This window comes from Lytechinus pictus, chromosome 7 (assembly GCF_037042905.1).
Source record: "Lytechinus pictus isolate F3 Inbred chromosome 7, Lp3.0, whole genome shotgun sequence".
NCBI lineage: Eukaryota > Metazoa > Echinodermata > Echinoidea > Temnopleuroida > Toxopneustidae > Lytechinus > Lytechinus pictus.
The window spans coordinates 44,572,593-44,593,508 of NC_087251.1; the positions used below are offsets into that span (position 1 = coordinate 44,572,593).

Consider the following 20,916-nt stretch of genomic DNA (forward strand, 5'->3'; position numbering starts at 1 on the left):
GTGCTGTTCTGCCTCTTGGGAACCCAACACGCGTTGCCAAGTCCTTTGGCTGGGGTCACAATGAGTTTGTAGTCTACAAGGAGAACCAGGTCTGTCTTCGCTATCTGGTCCAGGTTGAGGCCTAGTCTAGGCCCGGTATGGAATAGTGGATCGGGGGAGAATCGATCCCGTAGCTGAACTAGACCTGTATTCAAACTTTGTGAAAAAATAGTGTAATGCATCCTTACCAAGGATATATCAAGTTATTAACTTGAGGCTTTATTTGCATCAGATGTAAAGGAAGTATAGGGTGGGGGAGGAAACGGGGGAGGGGGGGCATGTGAAATAAGTTTAAAACATCTAATACATGTGATTTAGTGCATTAATCAAACATTTAAATAATGATGAATAATTCTGCTACGTTGATAAGAGCTAATCGAAATACAGGGAGAACAAATAAATCTTTTTAATCTGAAATTTTCGAAAATTCTCATGGTATTCTGTTTACCTTGTAATTATCAGGTTGTGATATATTATTGAATACATGTAATTTAGTGCATTAATCAAACATTTAAATGATCAAGATGAGAGAGAGATTCTGCTACTTTGGTAAGAGCTCGTGAAATAAAAGGAAGAAGAAAAATTGTGTCAATCTGAAATTTTCATTTGTAAAATTCTGATACTATACTGTTAATTATCAGGTTGTGATATATCATCTTACACTTGGGAGTGTGTGAAAGAATAAATGGGGGAAAAAAGACAAGATTTTTAGTACTTATAGAACAAGACAAGGGTAAAATTGTTAAATAGTTGTTAAACTTCTCGAGTGTATCGTGTTTTTCTGATCCGGCATCTCACAGATTTTGGTGATATTCTGCAAGTAGGGAATGAGTTTGTAGCTGCCAGTATTAGGTAAACATGAGAATGAAAATATTTTCTGCTTTCAACTCTTAGAATTCCTATAGGGAAAGGACAGTTACTAAACCACTGCTCAAATAATGTACAGTGCTCTGTCGTGTCCTTATTTATAGCTTGCTATGTAGTATATGGTGCTGTAGTACTTTTTGCGGTAGTCTTTTGCAATAGAACGTTCTTGCGATTTCAATTTAGTTGGCATAATAATGTAATGGTCAATTTTTTAAAATGCTTTTATGAATCACAATTGGATTTATTGTGAATGTAAATAAGCTCTGCATGAATTTTTAGCAATTTATATTTTTTAGCCAGGCATTGGGTTTTTTTGGTGTAGATGATTGAAGTTATTTGCAAATGAAATATCAACTCTTTGTACATGTGTAGAGAAAGAAAAAAAAAAGGGAAAAAAAATACATTGAAATCAGAATGAAGATTGCAAATTTTTGGGAGGTCCTCTTTTTACAAGAAAAGGTTGTACATAGTTATATTTTTCTTGGAAACATTTCTGAGAAGACTGTGTACTCGTTACGTGCTCAACAATATTCCACATCATTTCAAGTTGTCTTGTGTGGAGAAAATACAATTCATCCCATTTTGAAATTAAACACGGTTTCTGTACCACGAAGATGTCAGTGTCAAGTTACCTAATACTGTGGAAAGCTATTTGTATGGTGTCTTGCAGTGAGCAAAGTAGACTGCAAGCATTTTATTGTTGGGAATCGGTTTTTATGACACCTGGGACAAGAATATAGATCACTTTTGAAATGGTTTTAATTCGTAAGGTATGACATAATCTAAGCCCCTTGAGTCATACACACAAACTTTATTCCTCTTCTGATAAAGCTACTGAAATCTTCAGACTATTTTTGTGTAACGCAGAGGAATCATGGTTCATCAATTCACTTATTGAATTTACCAGTGCATTTTTACTCTTGTGTGAGTGGTATAATTAGCTATGACAATTCAGCTTCTCACAATTTTAAATGAATTTGATCCTTTTAAAAAATCTATTTGTATATACTTAGGTGAATGTTTTTGTAATGGATTTGTTTTTTTTAAATTAAATTCAGATGTCCTGCCATTTCATGAATTTTTAAGATTGTAAAACATGATTTTGATTTAAATTTAATGTAGGTTGCCGATGGACATGATCATGTGCTGTAATTCAAATTTCCAGTGTATTATCAATGATGAATTCAATGCAAGCTGAAGTAACTTCAATGTGATAAAACTGTTATTTGCATGGTTTACTTTTGAGCATTGAAGTCACCCATTAAATTAAATGAATCATTGATGTAGTAAACAGTTCATAGATGTACATTGTCTGATGTATTTGATTAAAAACGACCTTGCCTCTTTGTCGCAAAAAATGATGATGTAAAAGAAAAGAAAATCGCTTTCTGCGGGAGAAAAAAAAGGTAAAGATAACGGGATGATTGATTACTTTTTTCAGGCTTTAAGCAGACACCTTTCTTTCAAATATTATGCACATTGCTACACAACTGAAGAAGTTTGTCATGAAATCTTAAGAATGCTACCCAAATATTGCATGTCTCTGATATGCGGTTTTGTGAGATAAATCATGGTCATTTCAGTCATTTTGCTGTCCATTCTGCACGTTTTGTCGCTCTAAACCTCAATTTGACAACTAGGTGAAAATTGATATCCTTACAATTTCGAGTGAGCTTCGGAATCCTAAGATTGAAGAATTTCTGGCTTTTTAAGTACTAGCACAAGGCCAGAGTTTGTTTTGACTGTTCAACCTACTTTGTCAGAAAGTTATTGTTTGTGGATATGAATTTCAACTCATTTTTATGTTGTTTTTTTTTGTCTGTAATAACGGCTAATACTATGTATTCTTAGATGTCTCACATTGTCTTGTATAGCCAATAGTATGAAGTCGGCATTTTCACGTTTCCTTCACTGAACCTTTTTTTATACCGATTTTGTCTTTGTTGTAATCTCAAACAATATACTATATTGCTTGAATTAATATTCAGTTTGTGTTTATGGAGTCTTTTTGTTTTGCGTTGTAGATATTATTGATAAAGTGGAATGCAGTCTTCTGAGAACTGTGCCATTATGATGATCATTACAGTCATGATGATTATCTTAGTAAAAATCTAGTAGAGGAAGAGTGCATTCACCTATATTTTCCCAACACTGCTTTGGGTTTTAATGTGCAATATAATCGTGTCAAGATTTTTGACTGAGTATTGAGGAACAAAACATTCAAGAATCAAAGTTTACATTTCTGGGGAGGGTTTTATGAAAGGACTTGACAGACGTTTTATCCGACAGTTACCATAGTAATAGTGCTTCTCCTGCCAATCAAAATCAAGGAAAGTTGGCAGATCTGACAACTTGTCAGACGAAAGTGTTGATGAAACTCTCCCTAGGTCCCAGGCTTTACGTCCTTAACAAAAAAAAAATACAGAGACTACTGTTACCAAATAACCCCAAACATTAATTATGGTCCGAATAATTCTGTTATACAGAGAATCCACTGGCCTTGCCATCTTGACTGTGCTAAAAGTCCCGAGAGCTTAATCTTTAAAGAACAACGTACACAATATTTAAATTCATTTCTTTTAATTCAACAATTCAATTATTATATGAAATATTGCATGCACTGATGTTCCATTGCTTGGAATGTTTCTTACAAATAACAAACTTTGACAAAGAATAGCAACATAATTAGACCGAACAATACCGGCAAGTCTTATGGCAACCTAGAAATATAAAAATTTCCATCTTTGGCACGAATCATGCCATCATATTTCATGTAGTATGTGATGAACACTCAAGGTTAAGCTTCCGACATCCCTTTTTTTTCAAGTGACGCTGAGATGCAGGTTAATTTAAAAAATGCCGAATAGAAAATCATCACATTGCAGTAGTTTATTATGGAATCAATATGGACAATAGTACCCTCTGACTATCTTTTTTCAAATCGTCAATTTCGACTCACATCGTAACATCCATGAGGTAAACAGCCATTATTTCATGTATAGAATGTACCCTGAATGTTGACGTTTGAAAAAGAGACTCGATATATAAGTGAAGCAAGAAAAAAATATGCTGGGGCCCGATGTTGCAAATTTAGGCGGTAGGTTGTCAAAAGTAGCAATAGAAATTATAAATAAAAAATGCCTGAAGGCTGAAGTTGAGACATAAAATCAAGAGGTCCAACTGTCACAGTTTGGAGAAAAGGAACCTTCAAGTTCTATGTTAGGATATTGGAGTCTTCATCAAGTAGTTGCTGCTCTGCAAATAATTCTCCTTCAGTCGGTGAGGGGGTTGTCGACTCCCCGGTTGGCTTGGAGGGTGGTGGTGATGGCAGAGAGGTTGATGGTGATGATGGCAACGACGATATCGATGGTGATGATGGGGATGACTCTGGTGATGGTAGTGATGATGATGGCGACGACGATGATGATGAAGATGGCAAAGGTGATGTCGGTTGAGATGATAGAGTCTCTGATGACGGTAGTTGAGATGGTAGTGACGATGATGGCGATGATGGTGATGAAGATGGTGATGGGGGCCAAGTTTCCTGGGTTGAAGAGTGCGATGATGAAGATGGATGTATCTCTGAGGATTCGGCGGATGGCTCTGATGGGGATGAAGATTCTGAGGTCGTTCCCGAGAACCACCTTGGTGTTACTGAGTATTTCACAGCCTCCCAAAAAGACTTTCCTGTCTCTTCTTTCAGGTTAGGGTCTGTGATAATATTGAAGGTCACATCCTTTCCTGAAATGAAAGCAACAAAATAGTTTGCTAGATATGATACCAACAATGTATTTAAATGTGTAAATGCAATTGCATACCATAAAAGATGCCATATTAAAGAGCTATTTTTGTACTTGCCTGTAAATTTCAAATAGAAGATGTAGAAGGGAAACAACCGCGTAGCCAGGATTTCATTTTGGAGGGGGCGGTAAATGCACGCAAAGCGTGCCAACACAGAGCGCGCGAAGCGTGCTCCCTAGGGGTTGGGTGCAGGGAGGGGGAGTTTCCCCCTCCCACGCGAAGCTATTGGTGTTTCATAAATTAAAATGAAAAGGAGCCGTCTGTCTTGTCTCTAGTACCTATATCAGCTTCAATTCAGTTGACTATATTGTGATTTTGAACCTTGTTTTCAAAAGTGATTGTGAACGCACCAAAAAAGGAATACAATGGAGGAAATTGAAATAATAACCCCGCGTAAAGCACGAAAGCTAAAGCGTTTTATCAATTTTTTTGCCATGAAAAGGGTCCAGAGAAAAGGGTATTCTCAAAGTTACATTGAATACTTCCCTTGGAAAGATCAGATTTGATTACAAACAATTTAGCGACAGTTCATATCTTTATTTCGCAAAACAGAGGAGAAGAAGTGTATATGCCGGGAGGAAGATATTCCTCCCCGCGCAGAGCAATGAAACTCTGAAATTTCAAAGGGCGGGCGTTTCATCAAATGCAGATATCTCTAATACCCCATCGGCTCTAATTCAAATGATTTTCTAAGATTATTGAACTTCATTACAAGGAAAATAGTGCGCAAAAAGTTGAAACTTCTGTGATTTATTGAAATTATATAAAAAAAGGATGCCTAATTTCTTTGACCTATCCTGAAGCGCTTCAGTTTGAATGATAAAGAAACTTAAGTGTCATTCAAAATTTCAAACTGAGGGCGCAAAACAGGACAGGAGATGAATGTGCAGGGAAATGACATGAAGTTTAATAGAATTTGATACAAAATATTGTACTTTTTATTTAATACGACACAAATTTTATACCTTCCTCTTTTTAAATTAGGAACCTGTTTGCCCCAAAATTATGGTTGTGTAGTAATGAGCTGAAAAGCGGGAAAAGTTTACTTTATGGAGGTGACGGCAGAAATTGATTTTACCAGATTTTACCCACCCGGAGCCGACCCGACCAGAAGTTGCGCGATCAATAAAAAAAAAGATAACTTCATATACTTCGGCCTAATCTTACTCTAATTCCATGCCCTAATGTGTACATTTGAACTTTAACTGGCAAGAAACACATATAGCTGAGGTGGAAAAACAGGGTTAGAGAAAGGGTGGGGGAAACAATGGAGAACTTCAATATTGTCATTTAACCGCGGGCAGCGCGGAAGCAAAATTCATATATAAATTTAGAGCAAGAGTGAAGGAGTTTCTCTTTTGAGAAAAAAAATAAAGAATAAAAAAAACCCACAAAGCTACCTTTCTTCCCTTTCCTCCCTTCCCTTTTCCTTTTCTCCTCTCTATTTTCCCTTCTTTTTTTTCTTTTTGGGGACGTTTTGGGGGTGGGGGGCGACCGCCCCCACCGCCCAACCCCTGGCTTCGCGCCTGAAGGGAAAAGAAATGTTTCTTTCATTGCAATATCTTAAATGTATTCTTAAATGCAGTCCAGAAAAATATTTGAGTGATTCCACAATACATTAATACATTAATGGTCTACTTTTTAAGAATACAGAATGTATTGATATAATCTTCATTAGATGTAAACATATTTCATCAGAATTTGTAACTAAATCTATAACCTTGATTCTGATTGGCTGCTGAGCCCTTACCATAATCATCACCATATTAATGCCAAAGTTGAGTTTTTATGGAACAGGATCCACGGGAAAACAGTGTGTGTGATTGGCTATGTTTACATCTAATTAAGATGGAAGTAACATTACAAACAGCCCTAAAAAATGCATACTTTTGGTAGGGCATTGGTGTATCCCTTAGCCATCATGATGAGACGATTTCATCACACTTAACATGATGTGGTCGTGAGGACAAGTATCATTGGGGTACTATTATTGATAAGTTGTTTGCATCCTGACCAAGACTCTTTTTTTTTTACACAGACGTTGAAATAAGCAACAGTTCTCTGTATAAAAATTTGAAGATAAGCTGTTGTAAAAACACAAAATGTAGTAGTTGAGATGAAACTGTCTCATTTTTTTTCCAGGTATTCATATTCTATCACTTTGTGATAGAACATGTTCTCATCTAATGAAGATTGCATACACATTAACTAGTACTTCCCGAAAGACCCCCCCCCCCCCCCCCCGCACAAGGAATGAAGAAACGGTAATTTACCTAGTTTGGTTGCCTGTTTCACAACAGCCTGCGACTGGAGCACATCGGCAAAGAAAAGCGCTGCTGCGGCCTTGAGGTCATCATGCTTGAATACGGCTGTGATGAGACCCCTGGCTGCTTTCTGAGACTCGGGATCGGACAGGATGAGAACCACCACTGCCTTGAGCGCGGCCGTGGTCTCGGGATCATGGATGGCGAGGAGCAGGACCTGTTTGATGGTCGAGGCCAGGAGCCGTCTGTTCTGTGGGTCCTCCAGAATGCTCGAGATGTAATCTGTTGTAGCTTTTCTGGTCTCAGGGCTGTTCAATACCTAAAATGGTGCATGGATAAATTTTAACGAAATGATAGAAAGTGGCATATATAGCATGGCATCCAATAATTTTTTCCATGGCTTCCTAAAAGGAAAGTGGTGCCATGGGCAGGTGCATATTCAATCTGCATCACGGAAAATAAAGATGGCTATTTCTAACAAGTCTGATTCAATAAGATGAAAATCTGTAGTAATACTACAGTGAATTTTTAACCATCCATCAAAGAAACGAATTACCCTTTAGTCAAACTTTTGCAATAAGGTTGATGTCTTGTAAAGAGTAATACATCTTACATGTTTAAGAGGCTTCTCTCTCTAAGCCATATAGGCCTATATGTTATGGATTTCAAGCAAAAAATCTTAACTCATTATAATTATAATCTTTTATTGACATATTTATGTTAACAGCCCCTCCCTCTATCCCAGTCCTTTAACAAAATTTAATAAAATTGTGATGATTGAACTCTTGAATTATGTATAGCACAGCCAAGGCCAACAGTATACCTGCTTGATAAATTGCGCAGCTAGACGGTGCATGTTTTCATCATGTAGGAGTGTCTGAAGGAGAGACTTGGCAAACTCCTCTGCCTTCATGGCCACATGCTCATGCTCCAGAGATCGTGAGGCTACTTGCGATACTTCCACAGCAACATTTTCTCTGATAGGATCCCGCAATAGGTACACCATCAGACCTGAAATGGAAAGAAAAAAATTACATGGATTTCATTCAAATCACTGTCAAAGATTTTTCATGAGTCACAAGTAACATTGATTAATTCCTTCAGTATTTTCCAGCATATTTTATCATTTTCTGTTAGGGGCCTAGATCTATATGGATAATCCTGTTACATCAAAGGTGATTTTAAAAATCTAATTAATGCTCTCATTAATCTAGGCTACATCATCGAGATGAGACTGTTGAATTACGACTCAAAATTTATCAGAGTAAAACCCTATATTACTGTAAAACAAATAATGTTTGTCATGTCTCCGGACGTAGACTACATTTAACATTATCTAAACTTAGACCCCTAATCTCCATGATCTATTTACCTATGATGATGAAAACTCCTACTCCAATACGAACAGTCGAGTACCCGTGAAATCTGAGTGAGTTCTCCAGCTTCTTCAGCTTCTTCAGCTGGTGGAGGACAGATCTGTGGTCTTGGTCATGTTTCACTGGTTGGCCTGATGATGACTGCGTTGAGGCAGGATTAGATGACAAGTATCTGGTGGAACTAAAATTCCAATGACAAACATTTGCCAATTTTACTTGAAGGAATTTCAATTGGAGATGTTGTTGCCTCCAAGTCCAAGAAGACAGTGGAATTGTTGAGAAACAGTTTTCTGACTTTAATGTTAGATGCTGTGATGAGGAATCATGAGGCCGCCTTGCCCTTGATGGTTGTTGAAAATGGGATAAAACATACGACGTTGTGAATCTAACACTAAACTCGGTCTCGGGAGTTCTCACACGGGAGCTGTGCAATGAATCAAACAGGATCCTTGGAGAGGAATACCCCGAACGCCAGGCGGGAGCGATGCCCAGGCCCGCGTTGCCTGACGTTAGTGATAATGAAGAGCTGACGGGAAAGCCATGGTTGCCAGAGGCTCTAAAGTTGATACTTTTTCGACAAAAAGAAATAACAAAACCATTTCTAAAATAACCAACAGATGAAAATACATTCATCTTCATATAACCAATTAACAGATCGTTTCAGCGAAAAAAGCGTCCAATACTACAATAATGGAGCAATAATCCAACAAGTTCAGTCCCCAGTCCATGAAATTCAGACTTCAGAACGAATGCATTCATTTTGATACCGGTACCGTACGTATGGCGTCTTTGGGTGTTTAGCAGACGACGCGCGACAACCGCGAGCCTCGGGCGCAAGGCGTTTAGCACGGCGCTGAGACGTACCCCCGCCTAGCCTACGCTACCGTCCATCCACCGGGCGCATTCGGCGACGGGCGACACACGTACACGTCACGTACACCGGCGTAGTGCACCTGCATGACTGCACTGCAGCAGTGATTCGCGGATTCAGTTACCTACCGTACTTGAAAAAGAAAAGTGGTCAGTGTTCCTATTCCTGTCAGCTTGTGACTTCGAATAAGAATGCAGAAACGCAAGGAACTCATTTTAGACGAATTTGAGACGGTAAGATTCTATTATTTCAAAGATTTCAAGCGCCAAGTGAAGAGTAATTTTTTTTTGAAAGACTGAGTTTAATAAACATGTTAAACGTCGTCTATGACTTGTTATGGACCCACCTGTTTCTATTCACGTACGGTACCCGGTACGTTTTAATAGAAACAAGTGGGCCAGTCAACTCAAGTCAAAGACGTCGATGATGGTTGAGACTATATTGGCGTCGATCCGGCAGGTCATTAATATTCATGAGCTTGGAGATCTTGTTCGACCGATGACGTTGCTCATTAATATTAATATTACGGTAACACATTGGGAATCGCGGGTGCGCCTCACCACTTACAACTTTACCCTATCAAGTGCAGTTATACTGGCGTAAATCTAACCCAGAGAGCTCCAGCCCGCGTAGCGGGCTGGAGCCCAGACGCGCAGTGTACAAACGGGCATTCAGGTGAGAGTACCGTGAAGTTTGGTCAATATCATTTACATAATACATAATTTAAACAGAAATTAAGCACTTACCACGATTGTATGGATGATAGTCTAACGAGTGGCAGTTTCCTGACATCGAGGCACAGACTGGAACCTCAAAAAACGATCAGTTCTGTCGCGGTGTCTCTCCTTCTTTCAAAATTCATAGCAAAATGGCCGTTCGAGAGGGTGTAGGGCGCATGCGCGAATTTGACAAAGTCTATATGCGCTAGTGCTATACTAGCCTCGGTCTCGATCGGCCATTTTGTGTTGAATTCTGAAAGAGGAGAGCTACCGCGACAGAACTGATCGTTTTTTGAGGTTCCAGTCTGTGCCTCGATGTCAGGAAACTGCCACTCGTTAGACTATCATCCATACAATCGTGGTAAGTGCTTAATTTCTGTTTAAATTATGTATTATGTAAATGATATTGACCAAACTTCACGGTACTCTCACCTGAATGCCCGTTTGTACACTGCGCGTCTGGGCTCCAGCCCGCTACGCGGGCTGGAGCTCTCTGGGTTAGCGTAAATCCAGCAAAATCCGGCAGTTTTTTATGGAAATAACCAAAATAATGATAATGAACCCAAATGAAAGTGTTGGTTTGTCCAACTTGTTGGAAAAGACAGCATGGAGCTAGTAAAGCAGAAACCATTCATGGAAAAAGATTGACAACTTGTATTTTCAATTCCCTCGGCCTCATCATCATGATCATGTCAATGTGCATAAAACTGGCGTCGATTCAGCATCTTTGGCGCCAATCCGGCAGTTTTTATGGAATTAACCAAAATAATGACAATGAACCCTCTCTCTCTTAGCTGATCCCTCCACTATTTGGAGATTCCTAGGGTCCAAGGTAAACAGATATGTTCCATATACGCTGTCATTCTGGTTTAGGAGGTTTGAACCATGTCAGTACGGAATACATCAATTTTGTGGAGGAAAAAGAGAGATAATAGGAGTAAACTATTGTGTAGTTCCTTGGGCAAACAAAGTGTTGGTTTGTCCAACTTGATGGAAAAGACAGCATGGAGCAAGTAAAGCAGAAATCATTTATGGAAACAGATTGACAACTTGTATTTTAAATTTCCCATTCATATCAATGTGCATAAAACTGGCGTCGATTCAGCATCTTTGGCGCTAATCCGGCAGTTTTTATGGAATTAACCAAAATAATAACAATGAACCCAAATCAAAGTGTTGGTTTGTCCAAATTGATGGAAAAGACAGCATGGAGCAAGTAAAGCAGAAATCATTTATGGAAAAAGATTGACAACTTGTATTTTAAATTCCCCCATCATGATCATATCAATGTGCATAAAACTGGCGTCGATTCAGCATCTTTGGCGCTAATCCGGCAGTTTTTATGGAATTAACCAAAATAATGACAAGGAATCAAATTCAAAGTGTTGGTTTGTCCAACTTGATGGAAAAGACAGCATGGAGCTAGTAAAGCAGAAATCATTTATGGAAAAAGATTGACAACTTGTATTTTCAATTCCCCCATCATCATGATCATGTCAATGTGCATAAAACTGACGTCGATTCAGCATCTTTGGCGCTAATCCGGCAGTTTTTATGGAATTAACCAAAATAATGACAATGAATCCAATTCAAAGTGTTGGTTTGTCCAACTTGATGGAAAAGACAGTATGGAGCTATAGTAATGCAGAAATTATTTATGGAAAAAGATTGACAACTTGTATTTTCAATTCCCCCATCATCATGATCATGTCAATGTGCATAAAACTGGCGTCGATTCAGCATCTTTGGCGCTAATCCGGCAGTTTTTATGGAATTAACCAAAATAATGACAATAAACCCAAATCAAAGTGTTGGCTTGTCCATCTTGATGGAAAAGACAGCATGGAGCTAGTAAAGCAGAAATCATTAATGGAAAAAGATTCACAACTTGTATTTTCAATTCCCCATTCATTATCAATGTACATTAAACTGGCGTAATTCCAGTTTCTACTGGGATAAAGAAAAAAAATCAGATTACAAGGTTCAAATCGGATCTCTGAAAAAATATTTTTACCAAACAGCAGTTACTTCATAAACAAAAATTAGATAATGTAATAGTTTCATCAGTATCATTGAGTTCTAAAATGTTTTTGTCTCACCTGCATAGCAGAGCGAGACTATAGGCGCCGCTTTTCCGACGGCGTCAACACCAAATCTTAACCAAAGGTTAAGTTTTTAAAATGACATGTATGTGGACCTAGTTCATGACACTTGGACATAAGGTTAATCAAGTATTACTGAACATCCTGCCTGAGTTTCAAGTCACATGACCAAGGTCAAAGGTCATTTAGGGTCAATTAACTTTGGCCAAGTTGGGGGCATCTGTTGAATTACCATCATAACTTTGAAAGTTTATGGATCTGATTCATGAAACTTGGACATAAGAGTAATCAAGTATCACTGAAGATCCTGTGTGAGTTTCAGGTCACATGATCAAGGTCGTTTAAGGTCAATGAACTTTGGCAAAGTTGGGGGTATATGTTGAATTACCATCATAACTTTGAAAGTTTATTGGTCTTGTTCATAAAAATTGGATATAATTATGAGTAATCAAGTATCACTGAACATCCCGTGCGAGTTTAAGGTCACATGACCAATGTCAAAGGTCATTAAGGTCAATGAACTTTGGCCAAGTTGGTGGTAATTATGAAATTGCTGTCACAACTTTCAAAGTTTATGGATATAGTTTATGAATTGTTTATGAATAATCTAGTATCACTGACAAGTCTTAGGTTACATGATCAAGGTCAAATGTCATTTAGGGTCAATGAGCATGTATTATATCATTATATGAATGGTGTTTTTTGTAAATAATTATTTCATAGTTTTCAAAGTCAGCACTGGTACTATATTGAATTGTGTAATGCAGGTGAGACTGCCAGAGGTGCTATCACTTGTTATGCAAGGCAGATTCCCTCATATTAGAGTAATAAAGCTAAACATATATTCTGCCCTAATAGGTATGTAACCGAAAGTACTTAGATTTTACAAACTTTTTTGGAATACCGGTACCTTAAATTTATTACAGAAGGGAGAAATAAGTGTGGAAACTGAGCTAAAATATTCTCTTGTGTTTCATGAAGATGCAAGTGATTATTAGATAAATTATGTTAAACTCTCAAAATGATGAAGAATGAAATGAATAAATGAAACATGATGTTGAATCACTGTTTCAGGTGTGTAAATACGATATATGTTTTCATTGTGTTAGTTCAGTGTTTTCAATTGTTGACAAACTCAAATTGTTTTTTGCTCCACCCCCACCCCAAAGTGTCTCAATGGTATGCATCCTGTAGTGGTGGATGAATATGTGATATGGTATTGTGAGTGTATGTGATGTGTTTTGGACCAAGTAATTTTGTCCACGCTTAGCACTGCAGTGTTAGCTTCAAATTAACAAAATTTCCACATGTTTTCTTTTCCTCTTTATTTCTCTCTCCTTCCTCTTATTACTTCTTATTATTTTTCTTCCTCTTTCATTGTATTTCTTTTTTTCCCTTCTAGTCAAGCTTTCTTTTCATCTCATTTATTGATTTTTGCAACATTTTTCATAACAAAATTCTGGACAAGAAAATACATACAATTTCGACATCAAGATAATGAACAATACTTTTGTACATAAATCATCAAATATATCATACATAAATGAAAAAAATATTAAGTGGTATTTTCTGTTACAAAATAAATAGGATGGTTGCAAAAGCAAAGCTTGAAAACCAGTGGCGTACCTGGCATATTTCGTCAGGGGGGCAAAAATGAGCAAAGTGGGGATATCAACTTCACAGTTTTTAATTTTCGAGCGAGCAAAGCGAGCGAACATTTTTTTTCAATAATTATTTTGCCTTTTTACATGATATGAAACTTGCAGAAATTATACATTCGGTCATAAAATTACCAATACACGAGGATATTTGGGCACCTCGCAGTCCCTGTTGCCCTGCATTTTGCAGCCCATCCCCATACACGTTTGGATGTGTAGGTCTGGAAGTGGCACTGAAGATGGGAAAGGTTACCCTGGGGGTGCCCAATAAAACAGCTGGGATCTTGCTACTACTGATATTTCCTATCGGGCGATTGCACTTTATTGTCGAAATTAATTCTTTTCTTTTTTTTATATCATTCCAGAAATGAAATGTACAGTGGATCGTGATAGATATATTTCTAATCAAGTGTTAATTGCAATGTTTATATAAAAGGAAAATGAAACCCTTGAAACATGATAGCTTATGCAATAACAGAAAAATCAAAGAAACAAATAAACGAAAGTTTGAGAAAAATTGAATGAATAATAAGAAAGTTATGAGTATTTGAAGTTTAGATCATTATTAATTGAGTAATGTAGATCCTCCTATTGGCAATGCGACAAAGATGTGTGATGTCACATGTGAACAACTTTCCCATTACTTTTCTATATATTTCACTTAAAATGCCTCTTTTATCATATCTATCAGTATAGATCATGTATTCTTTCTATATGAGGGCATGTAATACAGATTTTAAAAGAATGCATTTTGATAAAGAGTATGTATCACACTAACAAAGAGCAAAAATAGACATTTTCAGGGTATTTTATAGTCCATCAAAGGGAAAGTTGTTCACATGTGACATCACAAATATTGGTCACATTGCCAATAGGAGGATCTCCATAGCATTAGTGATCACAATATTCCAATCAACCAAAAAATTACACGGGGGCGGCGGGCGAATTCGCCCCGGAAAGTCCAAAAAGAGCCCCGGAAAAGGGCTAAAAACATTCACACGAGGGCGACTGCAAAACTCATAATCGCCCCCGTCAACACTGTATATTTCACAGTGGCAAATTGTCCATAGACTGTGTACAACGAATAGACCGTCTCAGCTCAGCGAATCGGAGACCGCTGATTGGCCAATCGCGCAGATCACGTCATGACTACGTGGTCGCCAAAATAATTCCTTCGGACTGCCTGCGAAAGTATCGATAGCGATAACGATATCCGGTCACATTGTCTACGCGGGAAATGGTCTTGGTTCGTGATCGGATCGCTCCAGTATCGATCGAAAATTATCGAGACTCGGCAATTTCATGCATATTCACGCGACGCTCCGAAACCCGGAAATCAATTGACTTTGTACACGTTGCGATAGACTCTACAGACTCCAACGAACACGATGCTATATCAACGCTAATTCGTAAGATTTTGACCGAAAATCAAGAAGTAATCGAAATTCGCTTACCTGTTCGGTATCGGTGAGAAAATAGATCCTCCGAGAATACCTTTCATAATTCATATAAATTATAGGAAAGTGAAATTCTAGGTCGATTTTGGTACGAGGTGATAGAGTATTGCACACTTGTTTTGGTGGAATACTGTGTGGGGCTATGGAAGGCTTGCACTGCGCATGCTTACTATATTTTCATTCATAAATTGGCTCTCGGCAGTGGCTGGATGACGTCATGTAATAAGCAAAATATACACGCCCGCTAGCGTTGAACGCACCGCATGTACAGTACATCTTGTTAAAGCAGAGCCTGCAGCAGAGCAGCCCTGCACTGCTGACCAGCATCCCTTCAATGTGGCACACACACACACACACCCCCACACACACACCCTCACACACACACACACACAAACGCAAAAAAGCCGCGAAATAGCTCCAGAAATTGTAGACCAAAAGCTTCGGTCTCTGTTATGTTGGTTGTTCAGCTGAACTCCGTTGGCTTCACTCACCAAATACAGAGACCGAAGTTCTAGCGCGATCTGTACAGGGGACTCAATGGCCATATGTTTATGTACTTAAGATCGGATAAAACGGGGAAGTGAATTTGCACGACAGCTGAGGTAAGTCACTGTTTTTGTTCCTTTTAACTTGATTTTTCTCTGTTTTTTTGCAATTAATGCCAAGAGGGAATATTAATTTGCATTTTGGTCACGTTAATTTTCAAAAATTTTATTCATTAAAGACAAAAATTGAAGAGCCCCGACGGGGGGATTTTGCATTGCAAGTCCCCTAATGGTGGCTGCACGCTAGCGAGCCGTCTGTGTACGAGGAGAAAAAAAAAAAAAAAAATGTTAAAAAACTCCTCGAAACAGACGGCTGCCAGCTGTCTACAGAAATTGTAGCCCTGGAAAGTGGAAAAAGAGCCCTGGAAAATGAAAAAGTAGCCCTGGAAAATTTTTAAGTTTCTCCAAAAAGAGCCCTGGAAAGAAAAAAAGTAATTTTTTGGTTGATTCCAATGCTCATAACTTTCTCATTATTTGTCTGATTTTTCTCAAACTTGCTTTGATCTTATATTTGAATTTTCTGTTTCCACAAAAGCCAACTTGTTTCAAAGATTTCATTCCCCTTTAAAATACTTCTTTAATTCCTCTTTAAAGGTTTTTACATTATGTTCCCAATTCTGCTCATTTGGAGATGTTATAAAAGAGGTATTTGACATTGAACTCAGTTGTGTTTCATGTATTGACTTGCATTTGTTTTATTTCCATACATTCACTCATAAAAAAATAAATATGAACGTGAAAATATATGCGACAGTAACATGATATATCACTAGATCGCTCACTCACTAGCAGGAATGTCAGAAGATTGAGGGAATTGAAATTGGAAAATATAGATAGGCGGACGAAGGGATCGGGTATCAGGATAGGAAGGGGGTACTGTAATAACCAGAGGAATGTGTAAGCAGGGGTATAGCTAGGCCTTTACCGACAGATATCAGTACCGATTACTGACGTCCGACGACCAATACTCATTTATATCCAACCCATGGGCAGATCCAGGATTTTCAAGGGGAACATTTGTTTACAAAAAAAATGACAAGCCCCACCCCCAAAAAGTCTTCACTTTCACTTGCACGTGCCTAACAACTAACATTAAAATTATATTAAAATAATAAATGCGAGCGTGAAGCGCGAGCTGAAATTTTCTAAAAATTTAGACCCAAAACAATACATTTCTGTACTTAACTATATGAATAGGATGAGTATCTTCCTTAATAAATTAATAAAATATGCGAGCGCGAAGCGCGAGCTACAAATTTTGAAATTCCTAACTGGACACTAGACATTCTAAGCAGTTTTACAAGATGGGTATCTAAACAGTCGTGCGGGCACAAAGCGCCAGCTAAAGCTTTTGATATTCCGATTTAAGAACTGGATATTCTAAACACTTTTAGTAACCATGAACAAATCGGTTTCTAACTGAATAATTAATTGATGCGAGCGCCAAGGGCGAGCTGAAAATTTGAGATATTCCCCCCTAAAAAGTGAACATTCTAAGCACCTTTTTTAAATTATGAACAAGATGGTAGTTAAAAACAATTAATTGGTGAGAGCGCGAAGCGCCAGCTGAAAACTTTTGATATTTTGACCTGAAAACTTTACATTCTAAGCACTTCATTTAATTATGAACAGGATGGAACTTTATGCGAGTGCGAAGATCGAGCGGCAATTTTTGATATTCCAATCTAAGAATTTGATATTCTAAGCAATTTTTGTAACCGTGAACAAATTGGTTTCTAATTATATACTTTTGATATTTTTTATTTTCCGACCTGAAAACCGGACATTCTAACCAATTAATTTATCTATGAACAGGATGGATATACCTAAATAGTTATATGTGAGCACGAAACGCGAGCTGAAATTTTCGATATTCCGGCCTAAGAACTGGATCAGTTGGAACAATCAGTTGGAACAGCCTCGTGTGCCCGACAGTTTATCATTTTTTCCGACAGTCTGCAGTCCAATTTTTGTTTTTCCACTTTCTCTTAAACTCTATCTTCTTTTTCCCTTCCCCCTTTTTTCTCTCTTTCCTTTTTCCTCTTTTCTTTTTTCTTTCCCCTTTTTCGCTTCCTTTTTTTGTTTGTGACTCGTCAGGGGGGGGGGGCAGTCTGCCCCCTGCCCCCCCCCCTTAGGTACGCTAGTGTTGAAAACGTAACAGCCCTGGAAAATAGCCAAAATAATTAATATCTATTATCGTAAGACGTGCAAGTGCACTCTTCTACTTCTTCGCTGTCCTCAACTCCTGCATGGCTTTCATGCCCCCTTCGTCTTAAAGTTGGAATGACGTTAATTGTTTGGTTTTGGTTAATTTCATAAAAACTGCCGGATTAGCGCCAAAGATGCTGAATCGACGCCAGTTTTATGCACATTGACATGATGATGGGGGAATTTAAAATACAAGTTGTCAATCTTTTTCCATAAATGATTTCTGCTTTACTAGCTCCATGCTGTCTATTCCATCAAGTTGGACAAACTAACACTTTGATTTGGGTTCATTGTCATTATTTTGGTTAATTCCATAAAAACTGCCGGATTGGTGCCAAAGATGCTGAATCGACGCCAGTTTTATGCACATTGATATGATCATGATGATGGGGGAATTGAAAATACAAGTTGTCAATCTTTTTTCATAAATGATTTCTGCTTTACTTGCTCCATGCTGTCTTTTCCATCAAGTTGGACAAACCAACACTTTGATTTGGGTTCATTGTCATTATTTTGGTTAATTCCATAAAAACTGCCGGATTAGCGCCAAAGATGCTGAATCGACGCCAGTTTTATGCACATTGATATGAATGGGGAATTTAAAATACAAGTTGTGAATCTTTTTCCATAAATGATTTCTGCTTTACTTGCTCCATGCTGTCTTTTCCATCAAGTTGGACAAACCAACACTTTGATTTGGGTTCATTGTCATTATTTTGGTTAATTCCATAAAAACTGCCGGATTAGCGCCAAAGATGCTGAATCGACGCCAGTTTTATGCACATTGATATGAATGGGGAATTTAAACTACAAGTTGTCAATCTTTTTCCATAAATGATTTCTGCTTTACTAGCTCCATGCTGTCTATTCCATCAAGTTGGACAAACCAACACTTTGATTTGGGTTCATTGTCATTATTTTGGTTAATTCCATAAAAACTGCCGGATTAGCGCCAAAGATGCTGAATCGACGCCAGTTTTATGCACATTGATATGAATGGGGAATTTAAAATACAAGTTGTCAATCTTTTTCCATAAATGATTTCTGCTTTACTTGCTCCATGCTGTCTTTTCCATCAAGTTGGACAAACCAACACTTTGATTTGGGTTCATTGTCATTATTTTGGTTAATTCCATAAAAACTGCCGGATTAGCGCCAAAGATGCTGAATCGACGCCAGTTTTATGCACATTGATATGAATGGGGAATTGAAAATACAAGTTGTCAATCTTTTTCCATAAATGATTTCTGCTTTACTTGCTCCATGCTGTCTTTTCCATCAAGTTGGACAAACCAACACTTTGATTTGGGTTCATTGTCATTATTTTGGTTAATTCCATAAAAACTGCCGGATTAGCGCCAAAGATGCTGAATCGACGCCAGTTTTATGCACATTGATATGGGGAATTTCAAAAATACAAGTTGTCAATCTTTTTCCATTAATGATTTCTGCTTTTCCAGCTCCATGCTGTCTTTTCCATCAAGTTGGACAAACCAACACTTTGATTTGGGTTCATTGTCATTATTTTGGTTAATTCCATAAAAACTGCCGGATTAGCGCCAAAGATGCTGAATCGACGCCAGTTTTATGCACATTGATATGAATGGGGAATAGAAAATACAAGTTGTCAATCTTTTTCCATAAATGATTTCTGCTTTACTAGCTCCATGCTGTCTATTCCATCAAGTTGGACGAACCAACACTTTGATTTGGGTTCATTGTCATTATTTTGGTTAATTCCATAAAAACTGCCGGATTGGCGCCAAAGATGCTGAATCGACGCCAGTTTTATGCACATTGATATGATCATGATGATGGGGGAATTGAAAATACAAGTTGTCAATCTTTTTCCATAAATGATTTCTGCTTTACTAGCTCCATGCTGTCTATTCCATCAAGTTGGACAAACCAACACTTTGATTTGGGTTCATTGTCATTATTTTGGTTAATTCCATAAAAACTGCCGGATTAGCGCCAAAGATGCTGAATCGACGCCAGTTTTATGCACATTGATATGAATGGGGAATTTAAAATACAAGTTGTCAATCTTTTTCCATGAATGATTTCTGCTTTACTTGCTCCATGCTGTCTTTTCCATCAAGTTGGACAAACCAACACTTTGATTTGGGTTCATTGTCATTATTTTGGTTAATTCCATAAAAACTGCCGGATTAGCGCCAAAGATGCTGAATCGACGCCAGTTTTATGCACATTGATATGAATGGGGAATTGAAAATACAAGTTGTCAATCTTTTTCCATAAATGATTTCTGCTTTACTTGCTCCATGCTGTCCTTTCCATCAAGTTGGACAAACCAACACTTTGATTTGGGTTCATTGTCATTATTTTGGTTAATTCCATAAAAACTGCCGGATTAGCGCCAAAGATGCTGAATCGACGCTAGTTTTATGCACATTGACATGATCATGATGATGAGGGAATTGAAAATACAAGTTGTCAATCTTTTTCCATGAATGGTTTCTGCTTTACTAGCTCCATGCTGTCTTTTCCAACAAGTTGGACAAACCAACACTTTCATTTGGGTTCATTATCATTATTTTGGTTATTTCCATAAAAAACTGCCGGATTTTGCTGGATTTACGCCAGTATAACTGCACTTGATAGGGTAAAGTTGTAAGTGGTGAGGCGCACCCGCGATTCCCAATGTGTTACCGTAATATTAATATTAATGAGCAACGTCATCGGTCGAACGAGATCTCCAAGCTCATGAATATTAATGACCTGCCGGATCGACGCCAATATAGTCTCAACCGTCGATGATATGGATGATACGATGACTGGGACCACATGTTAGGGTATGGTACACTCTAAGTTAAGATATGTGTAAAAATGTTAATGGTTGTGAATTGTGTTGTCATTGTGAGATAATTCGTGATTCTGGGCCTGGGAAGAGGGTTGTGCATTGCACTCTAGGCGACACCCCAATACTTACCCGTGCTAATAAACTGGGACTCCACTCACGCGCATTTGGGCCGCCCTAGCTTAGAA

At 38.0% G+C, this 20,916-nt stretch overlaps 3 protein-coding genes across 10 annotated transcripts in view; 2 read left to right on the forward strand and 1 right to left on the reverse strand.

Moving 5' to 3' along the window:
- The window catches only part of LOC129264355 (poly [ADP-ribose] polymerase tankyrase-like), a 61,498-nt gene extending 58,609 nt beyond the window's left edge, over positions 1-2,889 (forward strand). Inside the window, exon 50 of the mRNA XM_064102837.1 lies at positions 1-2,889. Within this exon, the coding sequence (XP_063958907.1) occupies positions 1-125 (125 nt within the window). The 3' untranslated portion in view covers positions 126-2,889.
- LOC129264356 (microtubule-actin cross-linking factor 1, isoforms 6/7-like) lies at positions 2,710-15,293 on the reverse strand. Of its 7 annotated transcripts, none has more exons than XM_064102842.1 (5): positions 15,152-15,293; positions 8,344-8,528; positions 7,795-7,982; positions 6,981-7,290; positions 2,710-4,647 (listed from the first exon to the last, which is right to left on the reverse strand). In XM_064102842.1, the coding sequence occupies exons 1-5, from the start codon at positions 15,196-15,198 to the stop codon at positions 4,121-4,123; spliced, it is 1,257 nt and encodes a 418-aa protein (XP_063958912.1). In that variant the 5' UTR covers positions 15,199-15,293; the 3' UTR covers positions 2,710-4,120. The 7 variants fall into 7 exon arrangements, with proteins under 7 accessions (XP_063958912.1, XP_063958909.1, XP_063958911.1 ...); XM_064102839.1 differs by having other exon boundaries at positions 8,344-8,915; XM_064102841.1 differs by having other exon boundaries at positions 8,344-8,687; positions 15,152-15,292.
- Positions 15,027-20,916, forward strand: part of LOC129264164 (uncharacterized) — a 19,485-nt gene continuing 13,595 nt past the window's right edge. The window contains exon 1 of one of the 2 annotated variants that reach the window (XM_064102845.1): positions 15,027-15,164. The gene's annotated coding sequence lies outside the window, so the exon portion shown is untranslated. Of the gene's footprint in view, positions 15,165-15,732; positions 15,757-20,916 lie in introns of those variants that run through there. The other variant, XM_064102846.1, reaches the window with a different exon arrangement.